Genomic DNA, 16,069 nt, shown 5'->3' with positions numbered 1-16,069 from the left:
GCAAATGAAATTTCACGTTTCAATTCTTCTCACCGATGGCGACGTCCTCATCCTTGCCTTAGTGCTCGATAAGCGATAAAGAGACAAGGGGAGAGAATTGAAGAATTTATTTCACATATAAACGACCTAAAAAAATGTAGATTCTTTAAAAATAATATTTATATCTCACGCAAAATTTTCTATAGTTTTAACAAAGTGCAACGAGCATATTTTCCTTAATGAAAAAGAAAAAGAAAGCATTTATTTATGAGAATAAAAATTAAATTGCTTATAAATCACAGGTGAGCATTCGGAAAATAACGCCGAATGCTAACTTTGGATTATCGAAATATTTGATAGGACACACGTTTATTATTTTCTGTGAGATTTTATTCTAATAGCGGAGCTTCACACTTACAAGTAAATCGTTTTACATGCGTACATTATTAACCTCGGGATGAGGATATTAATTCAAAATTTATATTGCATGGGGATAGCTTGGGGCAATTATATTAATAGAAAGTACGCACACAGACACGTATATAAACCACACCTTACCAATTATACCGAGATAATAGCTCTTATAACGTTAAATCATGAAACGTGCAGCAGCAACCGCATCAGAGTCGTACCTAAAAGCTTATGTGTTTGCTTTCGTTTCCATTTCCCTCGTGTCGGAGAAAAAAATTCCTCTCGATGCATCGTTTACGCATCTGTGAGATTCCGCGAGGAGCGAGAGGCAGGTCGAGGAACTCGTCCGACTCGATCCTCTCGACTCTCACGGGAAAGGCTTTCCAACGGTTTCCTTACGGTTCGCGTACGGTTGAGTTCGTAAATCCGCAAACGAGCAGGAGAGACCTCGATCGATCGGTGCATCGAAAAAGGACGACGTATTATCGTCGCTGGAAAACGGCGCCCGCTCGTGAGATCGGCCTGCGCTGATAATACGAGAAGAAGGACAATTACGCCTATCAAGCCAGGCTTCTCTCTCTCTGTCTCTCTCTTTTCTCAGATACACCGCATTTCCCTTGTCGATTCCGTTTTATTGTCTTTCCACGGCCACGGTCGTACACACACTTATACGACGAGAGAATAAGTATCGTCTCGTGCGGTCGCTCGTTATCGACGATTAAACTACGCGGACAATAATTCCACGCGCAGCGGGAATCGCTTTCGCACGCTCTCAGCTCTCGCCCTTTTTCTCTAGCAATGCCTCGGGAGACTCGGCAACCCGTGTGATTGCCCTCTTTCGTCGTCCTTAATCGCTCGAAATGTGTTCATACATTTACGATATATATATTTTCATGTTTATAATTTATTAAAAGAAGATCGAAACTATTTCAATTTCTTCTAATTAAGGATGTTTTGTATCTATTTTCAAAATATTGAGAATTGAATGAAAATTGTACAGAATGTCCTTACGTATGTTTAGAATCTTCAGTACAATTTTTAAATCGATTCACTAAAGCGTTCACAAGTTATAAGGATTTTAATTCGCACCGAATTAACATGTGTTCTTATGGGAAACGTATAATCACGATTCAAATGATAAAACACATGGAAATAATATTCAGAATTTGTTGAAAATTTGTAAAGTTTAGATACAGAAGAAATATTTGGTCAAATAATATTATACAAGTACTAACTGATAAAAAGATATTAAATATAATTCAATGAAGTTAGCCATGTATCTATCACAAGGCGAAATTCTCTGCCAAAAGTTAATCATTTCGATTAACAAAATTCGAAATATTTCAGGAAAAACACAATAAAAATTAAAAAATACATCTCTACACTGTAGCTGAGATCAAATTGCAATATTCCACACAATTTCTCATATTCAAAATATACCAAAAGTGGATATATTCGTCAATATTGATTTTCAACTACTTTTTGCTGGGATTGTACGTACAAAACATCCTTAAAGAAGTTCAAACAATTCCATCATAAATTTTTTAGCAAATTTAAGAAGATATATATGCATATACAAGATATAAGAAAATTCAATATTGTTTCCTTAAAAAAATTAGAGAAATAAATAACTTAATTGGAATTTTCAACGTCAGCTTTCATTTTCACGTACGGTTTAGGTCAAGCCTTAAACAAAGTAAATGCTAAATGTTAGTAAAAGTTAAATGTACACGCATGCTGCATAATAAGTATAGTGTACTATTCACCGAGGAGATGAACTCACTGTTCTATGTTTCAAAGATTTCTTCGTGTTCTTCCGCGTCTTCCCACCTTCTCTCTCGACTCGAATCGCCGATCGAACTAAACAGCGAGAAACTCGCCACACCAATTTAGAAGGAATCGACTTCCTCGATTCTCTCAGTGAAATCAGATTTCTTTATATGGTTAACAGATATCAAACTTTTTCTTATTAAATGGAAATTGTAACATTTTTATATAATAGACAAACAGCTTGTACAGGAAACTTTGTAAAGACAGAAATAAATAATATTTCTCTAAATATTAAGCTTCTTGCTGTAATTTTTCCCTCTATTAAAAGAAAAATATTATATGTAAATTAATTATAAAATGTTATTTTTGTTAAAAAAATGTTATATGAAAAAAATGAAAAGACCCGCTGTCATGTTACGTAATGCCTAATTTCACGTCTCCCGACAAAGAAAATATTCCCGGTTGTACTACAGATGCACTGTACCTTTTTTTGCAACAAGCTGACGCGGTACGATATAAAAAACAGAACGGTTCTTCAAAGCTGACTCGCTTCATTTTTCTTCGTCGATGCGTAACGCGCGGGGCAGTCGAAGAGCAACCGCTTGCGTAACTTTGCGTGCGTTCTTTCCGCTTCTCTTCTCCTTCTTGTTATTGTTCCGTTTCAAACAGAAATCCGCAGACAAATGGAAGAAACGATTGAAAGAAAACATTCTGTCGCAGACTTATGACGCAAATATACCGAACAATGAAAAATACTCGGCTGTAAACGTATGATATTAACGTATGATATCTTTCTTAAGATTTTTTTCTTAAGATACGATTTTCGTATACAATAAGTTTTCGATCATCTCCTGTTATGTTAATTTCATTGTTATTCAAGAAAGTGTCATTTTGATTTGAAGAAAATTGACAAAAAAACATAAAATGTTTGCATTAAACAAACGACAAGATATGATCGTTCTTCCTTATTGTCAAAAGATGAAATTATTTTTATAATAAGATTATTTTGAATTATTTTTAGAATTATTTTTATAATAATATTTTTATAATAATATATTATTTTTATAATATAATTATTTTTATAATAATTATATTATTTTTATAATTTTAAGCCAGATAAAGAGATTATTCGAGAATAAAGAATATTTCATTTCGATATATTAATAGCCTAATGTAAGAAAAATTTCTGCTTTAAAATTTCTATATTCCAATTTCAGTGGACATATTTAATGTATTTTAGTCATTCCGGTATAAAACGGTGAGAGATTGACGAAGTGTAGCGAAAATGCTAGGAAGGAACGGAGCTCTATTCATAGAACAATAGACAGTTCTGAGGTGCTAGACGATGAAGTCACGACATACTCGTGTACACGGCGGCGGGTACTTTGGTTACGCCAAACTGAGGCGTTTTAACGAGTTCCACAAGATTGTAACGTCGACTTTAAACACATAGGCGGTGTCCCGTATCGGCACCGATGACCTCGCGGTTGACACAATCTTGATGAAAGACTTGATTAAACACGGTCTTTCTCGAGGCGCCTCGTGACAGCGACATCCATATTAAGCGCATCGAGGTCTATATAATTTATGAGATCGGCGTCGCGATTAAAAAGCGTCGACTAATACATATGTGTCGCTGTAAAATTTGCATGGAATTTCATCTCGTTTCCACAAAACGAGATTTCAAATAGACAATGAAATAAAATTCGCCATAATTATGATTCTTCTTTCCTTGATTAATCCGACACGTTCAGAATTTTATATTTCACTTATGTACATAGATTATATAAAATTAGTTGGAAATTCCCCATCTACTTTACAAGCTTCGCGAATCGATTTTGCGTAAAGTTCAGGTTGTCAAAGTATGCAAAATGCCATAGTAACGAGAGATACCGCGTGTGCGCAAGATTATACGTACGTGTTGAAAAATGGCGAGATTATACGTATCGTACAACACTAATATCGGCAATATCGCGGGACAGATGGTACATGATTCCAATCAAAACTGCTTTCTCTCTTGGCCCGAAGGTTGGCATTAGTGACCCAGAGCGCGGCGCGTTCTAGAGATTGATTGCCTTATCGATAATTAGCTTAGCACGACAAGCGTGCCGGACCTTTTGTTTCGCTTTCCGATCCCTACGAACCTCGCCTCGCCTCGCTACTTTCGAAACGCGCGTAAGGAGCGCACAAAGAGCCTCGGGAGACCGAACGAGCGAGTCTTTGGGCGCCTTTTTATCATGCGCATATGATTTATGCAGGTGCATGATAAATGGCTATAAAGAATCACGAATGCTAAATTGTACGGCGATTTATTGATTCGCCCAGTAACCTTTGCTTATCGATATTGTTACGATCTTTCTCTCTATCCGTTTCCCAGAAGTTCCTGCTTCTACGATCCGAATTCTGAATATGTGTTTCATATTTACAATGCTAACATAATACAATTGATGTAGTATATAAATCGCACTTGAAAAACGCATTCAAAGAAACAAATGTGGCGTACAAACGTTTTTCTTTCCACCTATCTTTGATGGAAAGCGAGGCGAATGCGAGTTCGTCGCGGATGATCTTCGATTTCATAAACGTTTCATCAATTTTTCTCGATCGAGAGATACCTCGTACGTGAGAGATTCACGTGGCAATTTCGCGCAATCACGTTCACTTGCTTTCTCGTCAATTGTAATCGTAGAATCGAGAATCAGTTGCGCTTTACTAAATTCTAGTTACCGAGATTCTCCGGGTGTCCCATTCAAAGTCATCCAGTTGCAGCGCGAATGTAGGAAAAAGCTCCGAGGCTGGGGGCTAACGCCATAACTACTGCAACTAATCCTCCTATAAGTAACATTTCCGAGATGCAGGCGCGGTGCGTTGAAAACCGCTGATATACGTCGCTCGTAAACGTTGCAAAGCACCGCGCGATGAAACGACAGTGAGTCGCGGACTTTTGCAAGTCGGAGCAGATGGTAAGCGCGATTCACAGAGGCGAAAATATATTTCGGCTTATTATATATCATCGGATTCCTGAGGGCCGTTTATTGCAATCCCGATCGGTCGCAATTTTTTCTTTTTTCACTTACAAAAATCGCGCGTCTGATATATTTCGTCGGATTTGGATGGATCGAAGATACATTTGCATTCGTCGCGGTGGAAAAAAGGAAAGCAAAGGGCGACGGCGCGCATGTGTGCGCTAAGGGCTGCTCGAAGGCCTTAAGAGGCAGCGCAAAGAGGGGGAAGAGCGAAAAAAGAGAAGCATCGACGTGCATACGGGGCATAACTCGCGAATAATGCGATGTTTTATATGAACGTACGTGAGCCAGCTGTAAGCAAATGCATTTTGCAGCCTTAAGCCGCGTGCAGGTCGACGCGACGACTGCATCGTTGCAAGCAGGAACATGCTCATTAAGACTGCGCATAGAAACGCGAATGCGCCCGATTAAATTGTTTTATCGCGCGGAAACGCGCATCGGAAATAAATTCTACTCTGTCGTAACGAAATAATAAAACTGTATCAAATCGCGCGGATAAAATTTTAACAATCTAATTAATTAAAGTCGTAAATTATTCCTCCAGTGCTATTCAATTTTTTCTCTCGGAGCAAATAATCTCCAAAAAATAATGAAAAAACAAGATTACAGGTAGTTCAATTAAAACTCGCGATTTTTATCAATGGTTTCTGATCAATAAAAATTTAATTGTTGATATATGTTTCGTGTGTCTACATTGAGAAAAATCGCTTGATTGTATCAACAAGACGTATATGATTGAAGATATTTTGGTTAAATCAAACAAGAATTTCTAGTTATCATGATAAAACTCGATTTTTTATAACTAGAACGTTTAATAGATTTTACTATAAGGATTTGCTTAGTATTTTCTGGTTGCATCTATAAAATTTCTTGTTACATTAATTTCTTTGCTTGCCTCTTAATTTAACTCGTATTAAATATTTGCCATGAGATGTATATAAAAAACCAGTATTAACGTTAAATTCAAAGAATATTTTTTTTCTCTTACGAGTAGTAGTGCCAGAAAGAGGACGCTAGCTCTCTGATTGTGTGTGTTTGAGCTGCATCCTCTTCTTGCATCAGTGTTTATCAGTTTAATTTCTAACAAACTGAATTTAAAATAATTTATTCAATAATCTGGATTGAATTTATCCAATAATCTTGTTGAAATTCAAAATATTAAACAAATTTTTTTAAGATTAGATGGAAAAAATTTTAGACGACTGGCGAGTCTAATATTATTAACCAGAAAATTTGGTAAATTCAACAGGAAGGAATTAATCAGATTCATCTGGTAATTCCTACAAGAATTCTGATTCGTCCATTTTCCAACAGACATACTGATTGAATCTACCGGAATTCTAATTAATGCAATCAGATTTTTTTCTCAGTGTACATTTTTATCAAACGCGAGTTTTTTCGCTTTTGATGCGTGGTGAAGAATTAATTTCTCATTCTCGGCTCCGACAAATGTAATCGCGGAATGGAGTCGTTAAACGTCCATTAGAAACGCCGTGTAAACAATTTCGTGCGGCTGTGATTAACGTCGCGATTTACGAGGCTCGTTCATCGTGCGAGACGTGATACGCGGCGCACCTTAACGCCGGCCGATCTTTGAGACCGTGGAACGTACACATGTCAGGAATGTTGGAAATAATGCGAGCAACAACTTACACACTTTCGCAGCGGGACCGAAAAGAAAAACATTGAAAGGAAACGCGCCGTGCGTACAATGTAAATCTGCGACACTGGGAATGTTTCGCGCGCGCATCCGACCTCGATCTTTTTTCGCGCTTCCTCTGCCATTCATTAGAATGCGCCGCGCGCTAGTTTCATCGTCCCATCTGCATCTCGCTCATCGTTGGGAAAATATCTCGCGAATTCCCTGGATCCCGATAGTCTCGTTCGCGGCGAGCGCGATGAATCGAGGTGAGCCGCATTAATTAGATAAAGGAGGGCGATGTAAGTGTGACGTGCTGGAATTAGGCTCGATCGTTCGTAATTGAATTTATTTTTTTTTGCGAGGTAAGATATCATTATTGTCCCGAAGAATCGCTCGACTAGTTTGACGTTCCGACTGACAATTCTTATCAATGATATTTTATCGAGTTATATTATTTTGACGCGTGTCATATTGCGTTTTATCGCTTATATACAGAATACCTCGCTGATGTCATAAAATACTTTTGCGACGAATGCTTTGACAAATCTCGAGTTGCGTTTTTCTTCGATAAATATTTCAGAGAAAATTTTTTTTCTCCACTCTTAACACGCACACACACACATCTTATCAATATTTCATATTAACTTGAAATCCGTCATGCAATTTATTATCAAATATTTTTTATGAAATCGCTGACATTTTGTTTTATATATATACGAAAAGTACGGAAAATCGGAATTGATTCCAAGGCAATTCCTATAAATTTGACTTAACACGCTGAGACGATATATGTTTCTTACAATTGCGCGATAAAAAAATAGATATGACGTTTTGCTTTCAATGAACACTCGAGAATGAAGTCAGTCAACGCGAGAACGAAAAGACACGAGTTCTCCGTGCCTTTTCTGTGCGATAAGAGTGTTTACCTTTCAGATTAGCGCCAAATGTGACAACGAGCAGGTGTCATAGGTGTGTCGCAACAAAATACACATGGATTATGCAACAAAGCGTCGTCACTTCATGAATATGTATCTATCGGGACAATAGAACGTACAAGGAAAAACGGGAGGATATTCTTGAAAGAAAGCATCGCTTTCTTATTCACGACGATAATAGCGCTTATTATACGATATTTATACGATAAAATTACGAATAAATCGTGTCGCGGAAGCGAATTGTTGCGTAACGTACGCGTATTGTTTTGCGTAAAAGCTAACGAAACATGTGTAAAACGCTGTGGCGACATAAATACGACATCAATATTAGCTGACTGTGCACAACGGATGCGTTGCAAATAAATTTCTGCCTCATAAGCTATCGGTTATTACCGAATCCATAAATTAATCGAAGTCGAGGGACTCGTCTATAAAAAAAAATATCTCTGTAAGAAAAATAATATCGCGATTGATTTAATTATTGGAGCAATTCACCGAATTGGCCGTCGTTGTATTATCTTTCGCTGTCACTTTGATTATAGCTGTTATCAATTGGCGCATGTTCGCGTTCCGTTAAAATTAATCCGTGTGCATTTTCAGCAACACGACATACGTGCCTCGGCCTGTTTACATTATTTACATATCGCGGATTATTTTGCGCTCCTTTGGCAAAGTTACCGTGCAATCTCTTTGCGTAACAAGAACCACGAAGAAGCAATAACCACGGTTGGCTGATAGAGTTCACCTTTTTACGAGTAATATGAAGGTTGTTTATTTTCACCGATACTTTTGCGCGATAAAAGAAGTGCCCGCGCGTTATGGCCAGAGTTGTTGCACCTTTATCGTTTTACGGTGTCGTTAAAACGACGCAAACACATCGTGAATGTGAAACGGAGCGTTTTACTGTCGCATGTAAGTACGTCATCTTGCAATGACGCGTTTACTCTAGCGATAGTTTCGAATGATTTTCATTGTTTTCCATTTTTTTCGCGCTTTTACTGTGCATTCAAAGTGCAACGGTTTGTTAAATCCCAGTACTGAGAATTCACACGTATACATATATATTAATTCTCAGCATTACGATATAAAAAAATATTGTTTAAAAAATGCAGTTATATCAATCTCATAAGATTATACAATTAAAAAATTATTTTCTTGTGAATTTTTTTAATCCTGTTAATTTTTTCCGTATAAGATCTCTTTAAATGAAATTATATAAACTGTACATGACATCAAAAAAAGCTTAACAGAATTTACGATGCCTGCTGGGAATTAATATTGCAAATTGAGTTCTCTCCTTTGGTAGATAACAGATAAAAGAAACAGATGCTAAAATGCTCTTTAACCGATCTATAAAATATCCCATCATTATATACATTTCGATTGTATGTGTGAAATTCGTCTGAATAAAAATTAAGTATCCCCTTCTTTTTTAAACAAGGAAAGACTTTCAACTTCGGAGGGAAATCGAGAGGAGAATGGAATAAATGTAATTTTCAGCCGCACAAATAGTCGCATGCTCGCGAAAGTATTTCTCTAACCGCAATATTGCAATGGAGATCCATCGATCCTCTTCGATCTCACGACCTATGAGAGATTCCTACCACTATTCGACTTCTCTTCGATGTGCCTCGAGGTACTACCGGAGTGAAAATAGAGGCGTCGCTTTATTATATTGCGATGAGTTGTATTATGATTCCATCGTGAAATTTGAAACGTGCGAAATACCAAGCAAACGGACCGACTATGCACCGTTCAATTTCCATCAATCGCAAACAAATCCGGGAATTCTCTTATCGTGACGATCACGATCGGTTCGATAAAAACGATATATCAAATAGACAAATAACGCAAACTTATCTAGTTGATCAAATAAAACGTAAATTGCGAGTATTTTGATCAAACGTCATGGACAATTCTATTAAATTTCAATTAAATATGAACGATAAATAAATAAAAAATATATATATTTAACACAATTCATAGTATTTTTTGTTAGATTTGTATTTTTGAGATAGATAAATTTAGGTAGATATTAATATTTCCGAAAAAATTCAGATTTTTATATTAAAGTTAGCCGAGGTTAATTATAAATCTTTGATATGAAAATAATGACAGATCTAAACCTATGAAACAAAAAATCATAAATAGAACGTTTGCCAACCGATGTGAATATTTGTGCATCGAAGAGCAGAGAATCCGATAGGATAGGAATGCGATAAGATATTAAGTAACAATCTTTCAAGAATCCGAGTCTCTCGAGTACCAGTGTCGGACGATAAAATAATGTTAATCGATACAATGTCGAAATGCTTAATAAACTGTTGAACGTGGTAATGAAACGTGTCCTCGAGTGGGAGGACGAGAGAAAACCCTCGTTTACGAATTAGCGGGGTCCACTTAATTAAAGAGTCGGTAACCACGCATTAATGACTGTTACGCACCGCTGCGTTGCTCGGGCTCCCAGACCTTTAAGACGTTCTTAAAGCGGCTTCTAATTATTCACTTTCTCCGCAGCACAACGACCGAGATTTACGGATTCGCGTCGCGGTCCACGTAATCTCCCGATGATACCTTCGACCGCGGAGACGACAGTTAACCGAGATAGTCGCAGGGAATCGAGACGGTCTCCGAGAAGTCATTCACCGAATAACTTCCTCTTTTTATGACAAGCGCGGTTTATGCAGAAGCTCGAAGTACCAGTTAATGATAGAAAACGTTTATCGCTGCCCTCAAGTTTTTTAAGAATTAAGAATGCACAAATACTACACTGCAAAGAGACTCGCATCGTGGGAAACAAATGTCAAACTAACAGTATATGCAGAATAAAAAACATGACCATAATTATAAAATAATGAAAAATTAAAAAATAATAAAATTATAAAATAATAAAAAATTATAAAATAATAAAATAATAAAAAATTATAAAATTATAAAATAACGAAAAATAAAGAAATTATAAAATTATAAAATAATAAAAAATAAAGTTACAACGCGCGAATGAAACTTTGCTTTCGTCGGAGAGAATCGCTATCGGATACTCCGTGAAAGCGCTCTTGATTAGGGATAAATTGAAAAATCGTAATAAAAATCGAAGCGGTCGGCCTGTCATGGAACATCACACGTGAGATTAGCGAGCGAGAGACCAAGATCAAGGCCAGAGACGGTCACCATAAGACCGCTTTCTACTCACGCGTCTCGCAAGCGGTACGAATACTCTCGATACATGTCGATAATTATCGATCTTGTAAGAATCTCTAATCTATAATCAAGAATACACTCACTCTTTCGAGACATCAACGTCAAACGCGCGAGGAAATTACGTTCCTTGGCATTTACCCGCGAATAATTTAATTCATAAATATATACTATTGATGATAATTACATGCAATATTTTCTAAAGAAAAAAAATTATACGAAACTCTCGTAATACGGTGATAAACAAACGCAGCTTCGCAACAACTAAAGGTTATTGTTGATCTTTGATAGCAACGATTCAACAATATATCTCGCTTGACATTTCCTTCCATAATTCAAGAATATCGCGGCACCGTCACTTTTTCTTAATTAATAAGCAATCTCTCTTCTATACGTATTATAATCAGAACCTCACCGGTTGTTTTTAAAGGTTACCGTATGTAACAACGTTAGCGACTCTATGAATTATTATAATTTTTACCTTAAGGTCAATCATTCCCCTCGACATCACGTTTTCAATTAACGGTACTGTCCCCGGATTCTCGACACGTCAATCAAATAGCACATGTCGCGACGATCTTTGACAGAGAAAATTGCAACGGCCGAAGGAAACTGTTTATCGGCGGTCTCATTAAACGGGCATAAATCATACAACCGACACCTTGACGAGCCGGCATTCGTCTTTCTGCATCTCTTGGCGAATCCAACCGCGACTAACGTCGAAAACGTCTTCGGAAAAATTGCGATTCACCAGCGCGACCGATAGGTCGAAATGAAAAAAAAAAAAAGCGTATTCATATAAAGTGTTAACGACCGTTTCACGTCGGAGAAAGTTTAGAAAGGAACAACATTCGTGCGCGCGTGCACGCGCCGCCATAAATGTAAAATAAAGCCGGAACAACTTCGTTTATATACGTGTTTCTCGTAGTCACGTTTTCGCGGTGCGAACCGCGTGCGCGAATCTCATCACAAGACCGTGAAAAAAACGTATCGCGCGGGTCTTTCCGGCGAGCTAAGGATATCACCAGGAGAAGAAATGGCAATCCCGCTTATCCTCACTTTCTCGATAATGAGCAAATTGCGCGGCTCGATCTACATCTCGCGGCGCGATCTCCCGCGATCGATAGACGCGATCGGCCGATAGTGTAGCCCTGAGCATCAAAACGGAAGTGATCGATGGAATCGATCGCGGCGCGATCCGGCAATCAACAATTTTTTCTACTGCCCCTATCGTGTAATTCAATGAACGTCTATAAATTGAAAAAAGATAGTCTTTCTTAGTCAAAGGATGAAGAAAAACTCACTTTTGTCCGGTTCAGGGGGTTTGAAAAGTCCCATCCAGGCGCGACGAACAGGTATCCACATTTGGAAATCTTCCTTGTAGCCTGAAACAAGAAACAATTGATTTATAAATATATTTGGTTATATATTATTGTTTTATAAGATAGCTTGAAATTGATTTTTAAGGATGTTTTGTATGTACAAAACGTAGTATTTTGAGTAAGAGAAATTGTGTGGAATATTACAATTTTCTTAGCTGAGATGTATTTCTTAATATTTATTACATTTTTATTGAAATATTCCAAATTTTGTTAATCGAAATGATTAACTTTTGGCAGAGAATTTCGCCTTGTGACAGATATATAGCTAACTTCATTGAATTATATTTAATATCTTTTTAACCAGTTAATACTTGTATAATATTATTTGACCAAATATTTTCTCTGTATCTAAACTTTTGCAAATTTTCAACAAATTCTGAATATTATTTCCATGTGTTTTTGTCATTTGAATCGACGTGGTTATATGTTTCCTATAAGAACACATGTTAATTCGGTGCAAATTAAAATCCTTATAACTCGTGAACGCTTTAGTGAATCAATTTAAAAATTGTACTGAAGATTCTAAACATACGTAAGGACATTCTGTACAATTTCCATTAAATTCTCAATATTTTGAAAATAGATACAAAACATCCTTAAACGGAAAAATATATGTTAATAATTTAGAGAGAATAATTGATTTCAAATTGATCAAAAATTTCCTAATTGAAAAAATTGATGGAGGGAATAATATATATAACAATTTTCTAAGATAAAAAAGTACGATATATGTCTGAAAATTATGCCAGAAATAGAATGAAATAAAGAGATAAAAAAAGAATCAAGAAGAAACGACAGTAAACTCTCTAAAGAATCTTAAAGCATTAGACATTTATCAAGTGTAATGAGTTTACTGATCATCAACCACAAAAATTACCGCATTATTCGCAAACTTTCCGAAAACGTTTCACCCTAATAAATATGAGATGAAAATCTCGTAGACAGTTTGATTAAAAATGACTTATTAAAACAGAAAGTTCTAAAACTTTTCACAGTTTACTAAGGTGCGTCCGCATTGGAAAAAATTATTAGCTTCTGTTCTCGAAAAATTACTATATATCCGCTAGCAATCAAATTCATATCTGATGCGCTTAATCTAATAAAATGCCATCGTACAATTGCGTAAAGTTGCAACTAGAGTGTAACGAGCGCAACATCAACTTAAATAAATCTACGTCTTTCTGGAGCGTTCAAAGGCTTATCCGACGTGCGAAGTCGCACTCGCGCGCTTACGTGCGGCAATCAGTGCGCAATAATTTGACACTCGTTATAACCTCGTAGGAGATAATACCGTAGATAATGGTCATCGCGCCGCGGTTACGCGATGAAGCGGCATGGCCGGCGTGGCCAAACTGGCAAAAAGGCCGCTCTCTCGTGCGAAGAAGTAATACGTCGTCTCCCATTGCGCGGCAATCTCGAAACGATGCGATCATCTCTCGCGAAAGGATCGCGGCAAGAACGAGAATTCGCTCGGCTTTATGGAGAAATAAAGGCAAGCTGCTCTACGAGAGGCGTTCCGCGGTCTCTCCCCTTCGGGAAAATTATGGCGCTTCGTTGTACGGATGAAACGAAAGAGAGCGTCGGGCATCCGCGACAAAAACACTCGATATCTAAACAGCAAACACATGCCGAAGTCAACGAACGAGCGAGCCCGGATCATCGTACGCGAGATAAACAAGCGCATAGATGAAGGAGAACATGTGTGATTAGAAGAGAAGAGGGAGTACAACTTAATTTTCAATGTACATAAAACTCTTGAAAAAAATCGAATCGCTTATCTAGATGATTTCCATATCAAAGTAAAATAAATAGCTGGTTAGATACGAAGCGATTCTGCTTGATAAGATTCAAAACTCTGGAAGCATATTTTTTATATTGATTTTACGTGAGACATGATTTTAAAATTAAAATAAGAAATAAATTTGATTTTAAAATAAAATAAAATAAAATTCAAATAAAATTAAATTAAAATTAAATTAAAATAAAAAAAAAAATTATTGCAGAAATATCTTTCATTCTTGGATTAAATACTTCATCTAAGAAAGTTGGAAAAAATGTCCGTGAAACGCGACTAAACGGATCTTCTCGATTCGCAAATATCACAAGTAAATAAAAGCCAGAGAAACTTTCTATGCTATTTCATGTATAAGAATGTCAAACGCCGGATTCACGGTCCAGTTATCTCGTCGACCGTGATCACTGTTGCTTATATCGAAAAAATATTTGCTGAAAAGCGCAAGGCTAATCGAAAGTCGCCTAATGATTGGTACATTAATAACGCGAGATATTTTGCGAATCATCGATAAAATTCCACGTTTTCGCGTCGACTGAATCGATCCCGATGAACCCGGAGTACGCTCTGTTTAACCGCTTTCCGTCCGGTTTGCACGATTTCCTGTCGCTCGTCGCACATTCACAATTAACTTCCGGCGTGTTGATTGTCATGTACTGACAGCACGAATGTAGCGAACCATAAACCATCCTATTATAGCGTATCGTCAGTCATTAAAATACATCGATAAGATATCATTATATGAAATAATATCCTACGAAGACCATTCAATATAAGTAAGCTAACGCAATTTTTTTGTAATTTTGTAATTTTTTCACGAATAAAGTTTTAAAGTATGAATGAATGAAATTTCCCGCAATCACCAGGTAAAATTGAAGAAACACGCTTTTTCAATATACACAGAGAAAAATGTATACTGTATTCAAGTAAATATTATTTATTTTAAGTATATCATAAGTTTGTATATCCGCAAATATATCATAAGTTCATCACAAGCATTAAATTTAATTGAATACTATATATTCTGAATTTTAGTAAGTGCAGTATTTTGATCAAGAATATTAAATTAAAACAAAAATTTGATTTGCTTGCTACAAGAGTTGACGTAAAGTAAGTTTGATTTTTCTTTGATACAACTTTACAATATTCTTGAAGAGAAAATAAATTCTTCTTTTGAGTACATAATAATGAGATTTTCTAACACTTGTGACGAGTATATTTTAAGACTATTTTCAAGAATATATTCTTTGTTGAAGAAAACTATTACTTAAAAAAAGAAAAATAAAGTAATCGCTTTTCTTGGCAGTAGAATGATATTTTTCTCTGTGTAGTAATTAAAATATTGATAATTCTAATAAATTACATTTGGGTGAAAATGATATCTTCATAAAATTCGATTCAAATCACTTGTTCAATCTAAGCGTATAATCTAGGCAATAAATCTGTAGTTAAAAGGGAGAACACAGTTTACGCTATTAATTTCAAGATACGGAAATTGTACCCGCATTACCATTTATCACGCTAATTCGCGATGCGGTTTTCAACAACTCGGATCTGTCATGGCAATCATCGGATTTTTTCACGCTCGGTAAAAACATCGTACTTCTTCAAACGGTTCATTAAGGATAATTCAAGAGTGTTCTCTCTCCTTCTCTCTTTCTCGACTCGAATGCGCCTATCGCGACGTTATGCAATCGGAGACACTTGTCTCACAATTGACAATAATTGGACAGCGAGTCGGCTCGGGTGGACCGCTTCCTTCTGGTCGTCCTTGGCACGCTTCGCGGACCGGAGTCCTTGCCAGTCCTTAAGCTCCAAACGACGCGACCTAGATCCCGCCTGGGTCCCGCTACGCCTCTAATATCTAATAAGGCCGAGACGTAAACGTGCCTCCACGTCGCGTTACTAACGGCGACGTAGGTGCCGCGTTCTCG

The 16,069-nt window shown here is 36.8% G+C and overlaps 1 protein-coding gene across 4 annotated transcripts in view; it reads right to left on the bottom strand.

Moving 5' to 3' along the window:
* LOC105247786 (protein outspread) overlaps positions 1-16,069 on the bottom strand; it is a 175,182-nt gene that overhangs the window by 112,699 nt on the left and 46,414 nt on the right. For all 4 annotated transcript variants that reach the window (XM_011252161.3, XM_011252157.3, XM_011252160.3 and 1 more), the window contains exon 2: positions 12,266-12,346. In XM_011252161.3, coding sequence (XP_011250463.1) covers positions 12,266-12,346 — 81 coding nt within the window. The remainder of the gene's footprint in view (positions 1-12,265; positions 12,347-16,069) is intronic.

This window comes from Camponotus floridanus, unplaced genomic scaffold, assembly GCF_003227725.1.
Source record: "Camponotus floridanus strain SB8 unplaced genomic scaffold, Cflo_v7.5 scaffold6, whole genome shotgun sequence".
Taxonomy (NCBI): domain Eukaryota; kingdom Metazoa; phylum Arthropoda; class Insecta; order Hymenoptera; family Formicidae; genus Camponotus; species Camponotus floridanus.
This window is presented reverse-complemented; position numbering and strand designations above follow the sequence as displayed.